The sequence below is a fragment of the Chenopodium album genome, chromosome 24, assembly GCF_948465745.1.
Source record: "Chenopodium album chromosome 24, dcCheAlbu1.1, whole genome shotgun sequence".
Taxonomy (NCBI): domain Eukaryota; kingdom Viridiplantae; phylum Streptophyta; class Magnoliopsida; order Caryophyllales; family Amaranthaceae; genus Chenopodium; species Chenopodium album.
In genome coordinates this window covers 9,041,425-9,055,847 of record NC_137857.1, presented here as the reverse complement: position 1 = coordinate 9,055,847, position 14,423 = coordinate 9,041,425, and the positions used below count along the sequence as shown (strand labels likewise).

Below are 14,423 nucleotides of genomic sequence, written 5' to 3'. Positions count from 1 at the left end.
GTTACTTGAGGGATCCGGTCAGGGGTTACTTGGGAATTACTCGGTCAAGGGTTACCCAGTCAAGGGTTACTTGATGGATTATTTGGTCAGGAGTAACTCGAGTAAGTTCGGCCACACGGTGTGACCAACCACATACAAAATTTCCCCAGTTAAATTTCATTTGTTAGGAAATTAAAGATTTGAGAAGGAATAGGAAAAATAAATAAAGAAAAAAATGCAAGGGATTGTCGTTTAAAAAAAAAATGCAAGGGATTATGGAGTAATTAGATTTATATTCTTTGATTAAATGACACTCTTTAGAACATCATCAACTCTAGACAAGGTAAGCAGCAACTGTAGCATTATAAAGGGTGGTTCCTCCCATTCATATTACATAAAAATTGCTATAGTTCTGAGTCATACTTTAATATGATGAGATCCATGCTGGTTTTAGCTGCTCTTGTTGCTTTGTACTTCATAATGGACTGCAATTGAACTGCACACGATTGAAAGCATGTCTCATTAGCAAGCAAGGAGACATTGCCTTCATCATGAGACCATGACAACTTCCAGGTTAGGATAAACTATAAAGCATAGGTGACAATTGAGTTTCCGAAATGTGCAGAAAATTATGGACCATTTATTAAAACTACAATTTCCTCAAAGCTCCCATAGACTATAGGGTTGTTATGAGCTATCATAGATTTTGGCAACAAGAGTATACCACGAAGAACTGTTGGGAGCAGCTAATATAAACTGTTCAACAATTTAATTTTTTTGGGTGAATGTACACAACATTGAGCAATTATCGTGGATATCAAGACCTTAGCTCTCAACAGAAAGATCCTGAGCTATTTGCATAAATTAAAAACCCCTGATCCTTGATCCAGGAATAATGTAAGAACAAATAGTCTGCTGATGTAAACCTGTCAAAGAAATGAGCAAGAACCCAAGTAAGGCAACCATATCAGAGCTTGAGACACAATTATGCAAACAAAAATTGCCAGCCATTGAAGAGAAAGTAATCAGCACAGCATACCTAGCTAGACAGTTCTTTGTCTTGCTGCATGCATGACTTAATGAAGTCAGAGACGACTGGGACTAGTTCATCTTGGTGTTCAGTGAAAGAATGATTTGCTCCTTCAATGACGTGCAATTTGTGGTTCGGTATAATCTTAGAGAATTCATATGCATCCTCTACAGGAATGATTTCATCAGCAGTTCCATGAACAGCCAACACCCTGAAAAAATATAATCAGAGAGAAGATCATTAGGAAATTGAAAAAATGTTACCTTTAAGATAAACTAGAATTCATTACAAAACAAAAAGCCATTCATGAACAGTCACTTAAGCAGATCCCATAAAAGATATCCAATTGGCTGTTGAGAAGCCTCCCAGAAAAGAAAAAAATAAAAATATATTTTATCTAATGGCTTCTCTAATATGAAAAGAAAATTCTAATGGATCAGTGGTAAAAGCTTCCATGCAAAAGAACCAATGTCGTACAAGTCTCAAGTTCAGATCTCCATGTCACTGAAATGCAATTGTGTAAGTTGAAACAATGAGAGTGGATTACAAAGGCCAAAATGTAGGTGATAGAGGAGGCAGTTGAAAACAAATACTTTAAAGGTAGTTGAAAATCACTTTCGACAATATTTACAAATGAGACAATGGATGCTACTGAATACAAACTAAAATACTTTCGACAATATTTACAAATGAGACCATGGATGCTACTGAATACAAAATAAACCTACAGCAAATCACTTTCGACAATATTTACAAATGAGACCATGGATGCTACTGAATACAATCATTACAGGTGACAGGCATGGAATTTTTTATATTCATGAAAATGCAAGGTTTATTATCAGACCTACACATGACATGCAGGCAGTCTAAATAATAATTGTGCCATAGATGAGATCAATTGATATTCAATATTGCTAAGAAATGTAATATTGCTAAGAAATGTTGTATTCACTCCAAAGGTGTTGTGCTGATGCCTGATGGTTCTTAGCTAATGAAAACCACAGCATGCTTATTAATTCATTGCCAATCCAACAAATGGCTAGCAGGTTTTGTCCTAAGTACAAAAAGTGTTTATTTCATGTTTATGGTTACAACTACAGAGTATTCAAGACGAGCCCAATGAGCAAATTATAAGCTAGAACTAGTAAGAGAAGGATGCATAGCTTTAAACCACTAATATTGAATTCCCTATGATTAAGTAAAAGCTCAATGCAGTTCATTCCTCCTCTTCCTAAAAGGAGGAACCAGTCCAGCATGACAGATGAAACATGGAGACATGAATCTACAAAGTCCATCTCATACTGGATCCCAAGCCAACCAAGGTTGGATAGCTTTGTAGTTTGTACAGCTCTCTGGTCTCCACTTTGACGAAAAATAACTAACACTTGCTAATCAAAAGTCATTTTCAACACTATAAAGCCATATGTTAGAGTTTCAATGAACAGGTCACCTGTCAACCCCATGTTTTCTTTAAGTATTTAAGTAGTGACAATTAAAATAGAATATAAAGAGTAAGTACATATTCTAACTTTAACTCTTAAGTCGTGAGAAAAGAGAAGAAAACAATAATAAGTGGATCCGGTTCATACAAGAAAGTGCAATAATAAAATTGGGACGAGCACAAAAGGAAAGTGTGACGATTAAAACCAAATAGAAAGAGTAAGTAAATATCTTCAACAAGTCAGCATGAAAATAAAGAATTTGTCTTAATGTTATAGTGTGGTGAAAACAATGCATTTATAATAAGAAGGAAAAGAAATTATTTTCATTAAAAACAAATGAAATACAAGGTTTCTTTTTCAATTTTTTAATGGGGTTGAGAAAGATATATTTCAAACCTGCAATTATTGTCAATCTTTAGGGCTGCCTCATGCATATCTGTATTCAAACGCTCCATCAAACTTTCCTTGGTCACACGATACAATATATTTCCTAAAAGATACCAAACCATTGTCAAGGCAAGGTCATCAAGGACTTCAATTTTGACAATTGAAACAAGTATCAAGAGGGGAAGCAAATCCTAGCAATAAACACGCAGAAATGAGAGCCTAGAGCAAACTCAATCTTTGCACATCTTTACATACTAGATGGTATTGGGGAAAAGTAGACCCAACTGAGACAATGTTTTGGTTATTGGATTGATTGATACCTGTTTTTTGACACTCCACATCCATGTATCCATTCTTCTCAATAGTTTCCATGAAGTCTTCACCCAAACGTTCTGCTATGCCTTTCTTTAAGTCATAACGCCCAGACAGATTGATAACCGTGTGGATATCATGATATTTTGAAGCATATAGTAAGACAACATCACCTCCTGTAAGAGCATGCTTTCAGAAAACTTATCTCAAAAATACAAAGCAGTGATGTATTAATACATTCCCTTGAGCTTTACACATCCAGATAGCCTAATAGCTTGTGCTAGAAATCTAGTAAACTTCAAAGCTCAAACATTTCCCTAATGCTATTCAGCAAAAGCATTACATATAAATAGAAGAATAACAAAGTCATCACATTCCAGATAACATGGCCAAACACATGGTAAGATTATGTTTGCTTGAGTTCTATTGGTCTAAATGTAGGTTGTAAAGTTAGTGAAGCTTAGTTTTTATGCAACACACAACACATAAGATGTTTATGATTTCATTATTGCAATGTATGCCATAAGTTGTTTCATAAGTCATAACAACATTAATCTTTGCTAAGTTAATATATTTGCAGCTTTAGAAACCAGAGTATATATCATTTTATCCAAAAAAAAAAAGAACATTTAAAAAAAAAAAAAAAAAAAAAAAGCGTTTTCCTGATATTTTAGCCTGTTTTGGATTTCTCTTCCGAAGGCAGCATCTCAATGTGAAAAAATACCAAAACCCCGTGTTTTAGGCTTGTCTTTGGTAGAAGAAAGATTGGAAAGAAGAATGAATTCGATAACAAGTTCAGCAGCTACTGCCTCTTTTCCAGACTGGCTATATAGGCTGATAATCACTAATCAGCAGAGAAATTATGTCAATTGTAGAATGTTGATTCGCTAGAGAAGAAAATAATTTAAATTCATCAAAAGAATCTAAATTTGTTCTGTATCTAATCCTAAGAGATAATTTTTGTTCTTAAAAATAGGAACTAACCTTTACTATGGCCTACAATTGCACTCACACTACGGTTTGCCCCATTGAAATGCTTGACAACAGCACGTATATCTTCCACCTCTTTGGAGTAGTTTCCGTAAGCAAATGTACCATCGCTTTCTCTGAATAGCACAAGCAAGCAAGATTAAAGATTGTTCTAAAAAGAAATGATGTACAAAGTAATTAGGACAGATTGCATTAAACATAAGGGATGTTCCACCTGTCAATTATAAAACATAAATTGAAGAGAATATATGTAAGACAACACAGATAATGAAGTGCCAACAGAGGGTAAGGTAGGAAGCTCCCACTCTTTCATCAAGAAAATTAACCTTCTCCCTATACCAGACAAAAGGGTAAGCCGGTAAGGTACCTTTTTGCGATGCCAAACAAAAAATTAAACCAGAAAAATGTAGATGTATATTTTTTTTGATAGTATCTGTAAATATAAACGGCTGCAAGCACCATATAAAGGGATGCTTGTAAAAAATAACATTTTTTTTTTTTTTTGAAACCTTGTAAAAAATAACATTGCCAAAACTTAAAATCTTTTTAAAAATTCTACTCTTGCATGATGGAAAATAACATTGCATGATGGAAAATTTAACCATAAATACTCCGTAACATTTAAAAGGAAGAAATACAGGGTTTTTTTTTTTTTTTTTTTCTTTTCTTTAAGTTGTCCCTATATTGTTGAATTGCCTATGCACTCTTCCCTATTGAAGATTTTGTTTTCATACTGTGCTCCTCCACTCTGACGTCTTTGAAGATAATAAACATAGCCTAGATGTAAATCACTAGGAACTTTGACATAATCGCCAAACCAAGAAAATTTCATTCTACTAGCATGAAATTTACAAGATTATCAATCACAACATAACCATTTCCAGAAAAATCAAACCGATAGGCACTTATTCCTTCCTTCTCCAACGCACCAGAGATGTTTACCATGTTTTTGTTCTCCTGCACACAAGTACAATAGGATCCAATTCAACACAATGTATGACTCAAATTGATCAAAGATCAATTCTACCAAAATCAGCTATTATGAAGTTGCTGCTGAAAGACTTCCAATTAGAATATTAGATAATTTAACTAAATCTACCCGTCATAACAGCATTATATACATTGTTTGTTACAAACCTTACGACCTGTGAAGCCATGGCAAAGGATCACAACATCTTTGGATCCTGTATCATGTAACAGCCCAACCAGCTTTTCGCTTTGATCATTGACCACCACAATTTTTTGTGGCTCGTTAGCTGAAAGAACATGATATATTCTCTGAGTTATAATCAATCAGTTTAAGGATACCTCTCAACTTTAATTTTCTCTTCTACAATAACAGCATTGTTTCTAAATTTAAACCAACAATCCATATTAACTCCACTTTTTTTTTTTTTTTTAATTTATTATTATTATTTTTTATAAATAATAGGCATCAATTACAACACTGAAAATTGAACAAATGAAATTCACACCCAACAAAATAAATAATCAGAGCTTAAAGTAAATCAAAACCTAGAACTAGAAGGACAGTAATCACAATTATATCATAGCATAAACAAAGCTAAAAAAACAAAAATATAAAAACCCAATATTTTATTACTATTATTATTGCAGGAAATTCATACAAAAGTATATAAAAGTTATTGGATATTTGAAATTGAAAACCAATTCAAGTTGGATTGAAAATTGTTTGTATTATGAAAAGACAGAAAAGATTAAAATTGAATATCTGAAGATGAATACTAAGAAAGACCTGCGTTAAGCGACATTGTTGGATTTCTATTGAAGCGACGATTGAATGAAGGAGGAAATCGAAGTTGATGATGAAGATGAAGATGAAGTGGGTATTTCTTTGAAGAATAAGCTTTTCTGCAAATGTTTGATGTTTGATGATTGGTGAGCAGTACAGTGTCCAAGTTATGCAATAATCTCGCCATTATTCTTTTTCTATTTCCTTTTTTTTATTTAATCTTACCAATAACAATAATTGCTTCGTATAAAAAATGTGCTTTTTTTTTCCTTAGGGTGCACAAACAATATGCTACGTGCTACCTCTAGTCACTGTTCACTTCATCTTATTGAAAAAAAAAAAAAAATTCCCTTAGGAAATACAGGGTACTGTAATATTTTGTAAAAGTAATTTTAGTTTAAAATAATTTTAGTTTATAATAATTTTAAGTTAGTAAACATAATTTCAATTTAGTAAAAATAAGTAACTTTAAAAAAGAAATATAATAAAGAATCGGTAAAAATAATTTCAATTCAACAAAAATAATTTCAATTTAACAATAATAATTTCAGTAAAGCAAAAATAAGGTCGAGTTGATATGACGTTAATTTTATACCCAGGGACATAACCTGTATAAAAAGTTAAAAGAAAAAGGTATTGATGAAATATATTAATTAATCACACTATTATTTGTACGTGATTTTATCATGCAATCATAAACTAATACGGAGTTTCAAATAAGGAAAGATATTTAATTCATATTTGTAGCTCTAAAGGTTACATCTATGAAGCAACTTTTAATCATTTTAAATAATTTTACAATTAATGTAAATATTTATTGTATATCAAATTTATTTAAAAATTAAAATTAACATGGGTCAAATTTTTACGTGGACAAATGTTTCAAATTCCAATCTAAGGCCCTATTTTCTTTTTGAAATAAATATATATTTGGGTGCAAGATGCACCTAAAAATATTTTCTATCAATTATTTTTTTGTTCATTAAATTTATTTCTACATCTTATAATAATGAGAGAAAAAAAATTTAAAAAAAAATTCACCGAGGTTATTTGAAAAATATGTGTTAAGATGATTTAACAAATGTTTACATAAGTTTATTTGTTCAATCTTAAGTATGAAGCACAAACATTGATCAAAGAGGTGCAAGTGAATAAGTATTAAAATCAAACCGGGACACTTAAATAAACACGAAAGGAGTACATACGAAACATCAGAAGATACGATACGACCTTGGAAGAAATGGTATACCATTTGTTGCCAGATTTACAGCTTATACTCAACGACCAGTGCTCCACGATCAAGCATTAACACTTTCTTTGTATATTAAAAAAGAAGCATCATTAACTGTCACATATAATATTAAAATTGGTACTGATTTTGGTAAGGTTATATAAGAAGGGCAATGACAAGTACGTTATTTGTATACTCATATAATTTAACAAGCTCATAAATATGAAGGGAAGGAAATATGTTAACGTTGAAGTTCTGCTCATTGTTGCCATTATTGTCATGATGATGGCCACCAGTGCCATAGCCGCCCCGAGACGGTTAAGTGGTGGCGCCGAAGGTGCAAGCATCAATGCCCCCGGTGGTTTGGCAGTGGTCTGCAATGATCTTGGGAACCCTTGTTGGGCTGGTACATGTTGCCAATTACACTCATGCAGTGACTGGTTTGGTGGCATTTGCCAATGAGATTAATGGTCTCCTACGTACTACGAATGAAGTATATCTATATGAGATGTATTGTGTATGTATGTATTGCACCATTTGATGGACTTTGTGTTTTCAATTGAAATTTTCATTGTATGATGTATATCAACTTTAATTTGTTATTTGATCTAATGGATGAAGTATGTTTGTGTGTGTCACAATTTCCTTAACTCTTGTTTAATACGGAGAGTACGATTTGTTTCAACTATAATTGCATCAGTTTGACTACACATGTTTGCTAATGCATTATTTTGACTTCAAATATCTTTTACTCGTATTATATTTCTCTATGCACATAGAGAATACAGATTAACTTAATAATTTTTAAAATAATTGTTGCATATTGCAATTTAGATCGTATAATAGATCCTAATTTTTCGTTCTATTTTATTTTTCGTGAGATTCAAATTTAAAAAATAAGGCTATAAATTTTCAATTTTACGGAGTAAATCAAAGCGTTTATTTTTGTGAATTCGAGACAGAGAAAATAGAATTTTATGTTTTGTACAGTATAATTGTAGGGGATGGAATATGGATAAAGTACGGATAAAATATAAGTATTTTAAAATAGACTATTCCATATTATTTTAAAAATCGAAGACGCACATAGTTTTGTACTGTTTTAAGTTTAGGGCAGTATTATGTTAGGGGATGGAATACGGATAATGTATGGATAATATACGAGTATTTTAAAATAGTTTATTATTTTAAAAATTGAAGACTTACATGGTTTTGTACTGTGTTAGGTTATAAGTTTTGTGCTATATTATTACAAACATGGTTTTAAAATAGAGTACGAAGTATTAGTCTATTACAATAAATAAGAATCATAAGAGCAACCTCGGAAGAAATGGCGCACCATAGTCGTTGCCAGCCTGTACGATGTATCACTCCACGATTAGGCATTGACTTTCACTAAATTAGTACAGTACATTATTAAAAAGAGACATTATTAAATTAGTACATTATTAAAAAGAGACATCATTAACTGTCACATAACAACGTTGGACTTTGATTCTTTAAGGTATTATTAGAAAGGCAAAGACTAGTACAACTTACAAGTTACAACTGTACAAAAACTCACAAAAAATGAAGGCAAGTAAATATGTTGAGGTTCTCTTGCTCATTGTTGCCAATACTGTCATGATGACGGCCACCAATGCCGTAGCCACGACCTCGAATTCCAAAGCAAGACGCTTGGATAGTGGTGCTAGAGGTGGAAGCGTGAACGCCCCCGGTGAAATTGCAGTTGTCTGCAATGATCTTGGGAACTCTTGTTGGGCTGGTTCTTGTTGCCATTCCTGCAGTGGGTGGTTTAGTGGCACTTGCCAATGAGATTAAATGGACAAGTTAAATAACACGGATAATCCTTCATTTTCTTTATTGTTATTTTTGTTGTAATAAAAATGCCTGTCACTATCTCCCTTTTCTTTGTCTGATAGTATGTGTGTGTTGGTACTCCATACTACAAGTATGTATGATACTGTAACTCTCACTGAAGAGGGGGCAACTAGCGTTAGTTTTTTTTATGCATCTTCAGAGTTTAACTAAGACATTGATTTAAAGGTTTATGTAATTGGAGACTTTTTCCCATAAATTTCTCTAACCCTGGTGGGAATAGAACCTTCAACCTCAAGGTAGAAAGGTTTTTTCCTTACCACTGCGCCAATACTTATTTAAATAGTAATTAATAAAGCAGTAGCAAGAAGATCGACATCTCGTGTTGAAGTTCAAGGATTCACAAACTTAGTGAGAACTCCAGAGATAGTTTAGCAAGAGAAAGAGAAAGATGTGACTTAGTGAGATAACACTGTTTTCTTGGTTATACAACAGGATGATGATGTATTCTAACTGATCATCGTTAAGCCTAGAAACTCGGAATGAATTAGAATGAAGTTATTACAAAGAATTGATATTATTACAGGATTCTATTTTAAAATAATTGTAACTAACTTCTGTATATTCAGGAGTTTGATCATGAAGCTTCTATTGAGTCATTTGAGTGGTAACTTGCTGACTGCAAATGCTTGCAGTTTGTCCTTGAGCTGTGCTGGCTGCTTTCCTGATTACTTGTTGACGGGCAATACAGCTGCGTTGCTACGTACTTCAAAATAGACCAACAATTGGAAATGAATCACATGAAGGAAAGCATTATCTTTTTAGCCACAAAGCTATCAAGTTCCCAAAAGTTTAAGAAAATATAATGAACCATGTAATGATACTGCAATTTCCTTAAAGCTCCCATACTAAAGTCTAAAGGGTTGTTATGTGCTATCATTTTGGTAACTAAAAGTATACCATAAGAAACTTAAGAACTCTCAGGTGAATACATAACATTGAGCACATAGCGTGAATATCAAGAACATAACAACTTAGTCATTGAGGTTGATATACATAACACTGAGCAAGTGATGTGAATATCATTATATCAAGACCATAGCACTAAGCTAACTTCATAAAGTAAATATATAACCCTGATCCAGGACATCTGTAAGAAGTAACGGTTAGCTGCTGTAAACCTGTCAAAAAAGTGTGCATAAACCCCAGGAAACCGTTGCAGGGCTAGAGACTCACACAAACAAAAATTGCAAACCATTTGAGTGATAGTAATAAGCACAGCATACCTAGCCAGAGATTTCTTTGTCTTGCTGCATACACGACTTTATGAAGTCGACAATCACTGGAATTAGTTCATCTTGGTGCTCAGAGAAAGGATGATTTGCTCCTTCAATGATGTGCAATTTGTGGTTCGGTATTATCTTAGAGAATTCATATGCATCCTCAACTGGGGTAGTTTTATCAGCAGAACCATGAATAGTCAACACCCTACAAATTAATCAGAGAAAAATAACTAGGAAATTCAAATAATGGTACTCTAAAGATAAACTAGAATTTATTAGAAAGTGAAAGGCTGTTCATGAACACAAGTTACACAACATGGTTGTTGATAAGCAGATATAGTTCAGTAGTTGTGTGAGATTGTGCCATAACGTTATATAGCGGCAAACGTAAAGCATGTAAAACGAGAATGAGGAAAGGTGATATTCTTTTCATGAAAGCAAAAATGAATTAAAAGGGCTTTTTATTTATTTATTTATTATTATTTTTTTTTATTGTGTTGTGCTGAGAAAGCAATAATTTATCCTCCAAACCTGCAACTTTTGTCAATCCTAAGGGCTGCTTCCTGCATATCCGTATTCAAGCGATCCATCATATTTTCCTTGGTCACGCGATATAATAACTTTCCTAGAAGATATATACACATTGTCAAGATAATGCCATCATTCTCATCAAGGATGCCAAACAAGTATCATGGGGGCAAGCAATAATACAAGCAGAAATGAGAACCTATATTGGAAAAATACACATAACTGGGAGTCTAGGAAATTAATTTGGTTGATATTCCAATACCTGTTTTTTTACACTCCACATCTATGTATCCCTTCTTCTCAATTCTTTCCATGAAGTCTTCACCCAAACGCTCTGCTATGCCTTTCTTTAAGTCATAACGCCCAGACAGGTTGACAACTGTGCGGACATCATGATACTTTGAAGCATAAAGTAGGACAACATTACCTCCTGCAAGAACAGGCTATTAGAAAAATTCATCTCAACTGTACAAAGAATCGATAAATTAATGTTATGTTCCCTAGACTTCTCCACAAACAACACCTTAATGCAATTAGCAAAATCATAATAAAAAGTAAGAATAAAATCAAAGTCAAAACATTTCAGAGAACAGGGCCAAACACATGGTAAAGGTGCTTGAACTTCCTCATTATCTTGTGAAGTTGTGATTCTGAATTCTTCTTGGGGCCATATGTAAGCTGTGAAATTACCAGAGCTTATATTTATATGCAAAGCACAACACATGTGGATATTCTCATAACAACATGACATTTTGCTAAATCTACTATATCTGCAGCCCTCGAAACCAGAGTCTAAATCACTTTCTGTCAATTGTGGATGTTGATCGACTAGAGGAAGAGTAGAGGATTTGCCAGGAATCCAGGGAAACAAAAGGCTGTTAGCTGATTGTAAACCAAGTTGGAAAGGACTTTGACAATTGCATGCAATAGATAAGTGGACACGTCAAGAAACATAATTTCAAATCTAGTAAATGAATCTAAATTTGATCTCTGTCTGATCATATTAAAGCCTTTTGTTCTTAAATATAGGAAATTAGGAACTAACCTTTACTATGGCCTAGAATTGCACTCACAATACGGTTTGCCCCATTGAAATGCTTGACAACAGCACGTAAATCTTCTGCCTCTTTCATGTAGTTTCCATTTAGGAACTAACCTTTACTATGGCCTAGAATTGCACTCACAATACGGTTTGCCCCATTGAAATGCTTGACAACAGCACGTAAATCTTCTGCCTCTTTCATGTAGTTTCCATAGGCAAATGCACCATCACTTTCTCTGCATGACACAAGCAAACAAAAAGAAACATAATGTAAAGGGTATAGAGTTGCATAAAACATAAGGTATATTCCACTTTCCACCTGTCAATTATAAAACGCAAATTGAAGTAATTGTATGTAAGACTACCCAAACTCTGTAAGTGCCCAAAGAGGGGGAACGCCAGAAACTCCCACCCTTTCATCATGAGAAGTAACCTATTCCCAATGCCAGCCAAAAGCACCAAACCAGAAAAAAGTAGATATATATTGTTTTTAACAATTCATAATAAAGCTGTCAAAAAAAAAAAAAAAAAAAAACTACTAGCACTATACACCATACAAAGAAGGAAAGATATGGTATCATTTTTTTTTTTAAATATCAAAGTAATCCCAGCCTGGCCGTTTTAAGGTTTTTTACACCATGTCCTCCACCCTAACACTTTGTTTGGATAACGAGAATTTGAAGGAAAAGAAGAGAAGAGAAATGGAGGGGGAAATTCTCTTACTTGGGTAAAAGATTGGGGGAAGGAAGGGGAAGGACAAGGAGGGATCCATTTTCCCTCTCTCTTTAATAAGCATAATCTCTCCAAAATTGGAGAGATTTGGAGGGAAAATGGAGCTCACCTCCCCCTCCCTTTCTTTTCCCTTCCCTTCTTTCCCTTCCTTCTTTGCTATCCAAACAAAGCGTAAAGATAGTTTAGATGTAAACCACTACACATCTTGATAATTTGACATAATCTACGAACCATGGAACTTTCTTTCTATCAGCATGCAATTTACAAGAATATCCATCAGAATATTTCTTTCTATAAGCATAGAATTTACAAGATTATCAACCATCACATACCCATTTCCAGAAAAGTCAAACCGATAGGCACTTATCCCTTCCTTCTCCAATGCACCACAGATATTTACCATGGTTTGTTGCTCCTGAAACAAGTACAATAAGACCTAATTCAATAATAATCTATCACTCAAATTGATCAAGAGCATATTAACCAAAATCAGCTAATTGAATTTCTCACTAGAACACTTCCAATCAGACAAAATTACGAAATCTGCCCATCGTTACTGCATTATATTTGTTCAGTACTGCTACCTTGCATCTCAAAAATAACATCGAAATTAAGTCATACATCGATGTTTTACGAACCTTTGAACTTTTGAACCCGTGGCAGACTACCACAACATCTTTGGATCCTGTATCATGTAACAGTCCAACCAGCTTTTCGCTTTGATCATTGACTACAACCATCTTTTGTGGCTGGTTAACTGTAAGAACATGATTTTTCGGTCAAGGAACCTTTTGTCTTACATTTTATTCTCTTTTAAAATAACAGCATAGTTTCTGAAATTAAACTAAAGTTCCATATTAACTCAAATGAAATAATTTTTACATTCAGTACTTGTTAATAAACAAATGAAAGAATCAAAACTTACAGTAAATCAAAACCTAAAACCAGAAGCACAGAAATCACAGTAATCATAGTTAAATAATTAAATGCATTAAAAACATTAAAACTCCACCAAATTATAATTATTAACATGAAAATGAATAAGAACAAAAACCCAAAAACACAAGGCAAATTTCAGTACAACTAGAGCTAAATTCATGCAGAAAATTCAAACAAGTGTAAACAAAAGTTAGTGGGTATTTCACCTACAAATCAATTCAAGTTCAATTAATTTCTCTATTATGAACATCTGAAAATAAAAATTAATAAACAAGCACCTGGGTTAAGCGACATAGTTAGAGTTCTAGAGAAGTGACGATTGAATGAAGCAGGAAATCGAAGTTGATGATGAAGATGAAGAAGAAGAAGAAGTGGGTTTCTCTTTGCAGGATACGATGTTTCTGCAATTGTGGGATTATTGGCGAGCAATACAGTGTGCAAGCTATGCAATGATCTCGTCATTTTTCTGTTTAGTTTTTTAATTTTACTTTTCCATATTTGCTCAAATTAAATACTCCCTCCGTCCCCAAATGATAGTCCCTTATAGCCTATTTTTAGTCCCAAATTGATAATCCCATTTGCTTTTTTCAAGTACCATTAAAATCAATTTTTTATCAAAATTCTCTCTAATTACAACAGTATTTGTGCAAATTTATCTTTTCTATATAAATTTTGTTTTTCAATGTACTTTTATTACTTTCTCTCTCTACTATTTTACATACCCAATGTAAATTTATCTTTCCAATGTAATTTTACTACTTTTATTTAAGTTTCTTAATTCCCGTGATTTTTGCCCATAAGGGACTTTCAAAGGGGACGGAGGGAGTAACAATTTATTTGGAAAAAAAAAAATAATATCGTTGGATTCGTTATCAACTAGCCTCACGGTCACAAACTCACAATAAGGTTTTTTTTTTTTTTAATAAAAACTATATTTACTGTATTTTTAACTTA

General features: G+C 33.2%; 2 protein-coding genes across 3 annotated transcripts; both read right to left on the bottom strand.

The window, feature by feature from the left end:
* Positions 1-456: 456 nt before the first annotated feature.
* LOC145612154 (uncharacterized) lies at positions 457-6,088 on the bottom strand. Of its 2 annotated transcripts, XR_014106547.1 has the most exons (9): positions 5,900-6,088; positions 5,281-5,399; positions 5,039-5,100; positions 4,138-4,259; positions 3,162-3,329; positions 2,851-2,944; positions 1,019-1,220; positions 804-905; positions 457-475 (listed from the first exon to the last, which is right to left on the bottom strand). XR_014106547.1 is itself a non-coding variant. In XM_081667526.1 (8 exons), the coding sequence occupies exons 1-7, from the start codon at positions 6,081-6,083 to the stop codon at positions 1,019-1,021; spliced, it is 951 nt and encodes a 316-aa protein (XP_081523652.1). In that variant the 5' UTR covers positions 6,084-6,088; the 3' UTR covers positions 486-905. The 2 variants fall into 2 exon arrangements, 1 of the variants encoding a protein (XP_081523652.1); XM_081667526.1 differs by lacking the exon at positions 457-475 and having other exon boundaries at positions 486-905.
* Positions 6,089-9,416: 3,328 nt separating this feature from the next.
* LOC145611081 (uncharacterized) lies at positions 9,417-13,921 on the bottom strand. The gene is made up of 8 exons (XM_081666315.1): positions 13,748-13,921; positions 13,169-13,287; positions 12,863-12,945; positions 11,913-12,034; positions 11,019-11,186; positions 10,760-10,853; positions 10,232-10,433; positions 9,417-9,711 (listed from the first exon to the last, which is right to left on the bottom strand). Exons 1-7 carry the CDS (start codon positions 13,761-13,763, stop codon positions 10,232-10,234), a joined length of 804 nt encoding a protein of 267 aa, XP_081522441.1. The 5' UTR covers positions 13,764-13,921; the 3' UTR covers positions 9,417-9,711.
* Positions 13,922-14,423: the final 502 nt, after the last annotated feature.

Excerpts from the sequence above, each read along its gene's own strand:
- LOC145612154 (XM_081667526.1), bottom strand. The coding sequence starts at position 6,083 with ATGGCGAGATTATTGCATAACTTGGACACTGTACTGCTCACCAATCAT. Across the intron at positions 4,260-5,038 it reads GAAGGAATAAGTGCCTATCG|AGAAAGCGATGGTACATTTG; the intron begins GTTTGATTTTTC and ends TGTGCTATTCAG. Across the intron at positions 2,945-3,161 it reads TGTGGAGTGTCAAAAAACAG|GAAATATATTGTATCGTGTG; the intron begins GTATCAATCAAT and ends GGTATCTTTTAG.
- LOC145611081 (XM_081666315.1), bottom strand. Across the intron at positions 12,946-13,168 it reads ACGGGTTCAAAAGTTCAAAG|GAGCAACAAACCATGGTAAA; the intron begins GTTCGTAAAACA and ends TACTTGTTTCAG. Across the intron at positions 12,035-12,862 it reads TTTGACTTTTCTGGAAATGG|AGAAAGTGATGGTGCATTTG; the intron begins GTATGTGATGGT and ends TGTGTCATGCAG.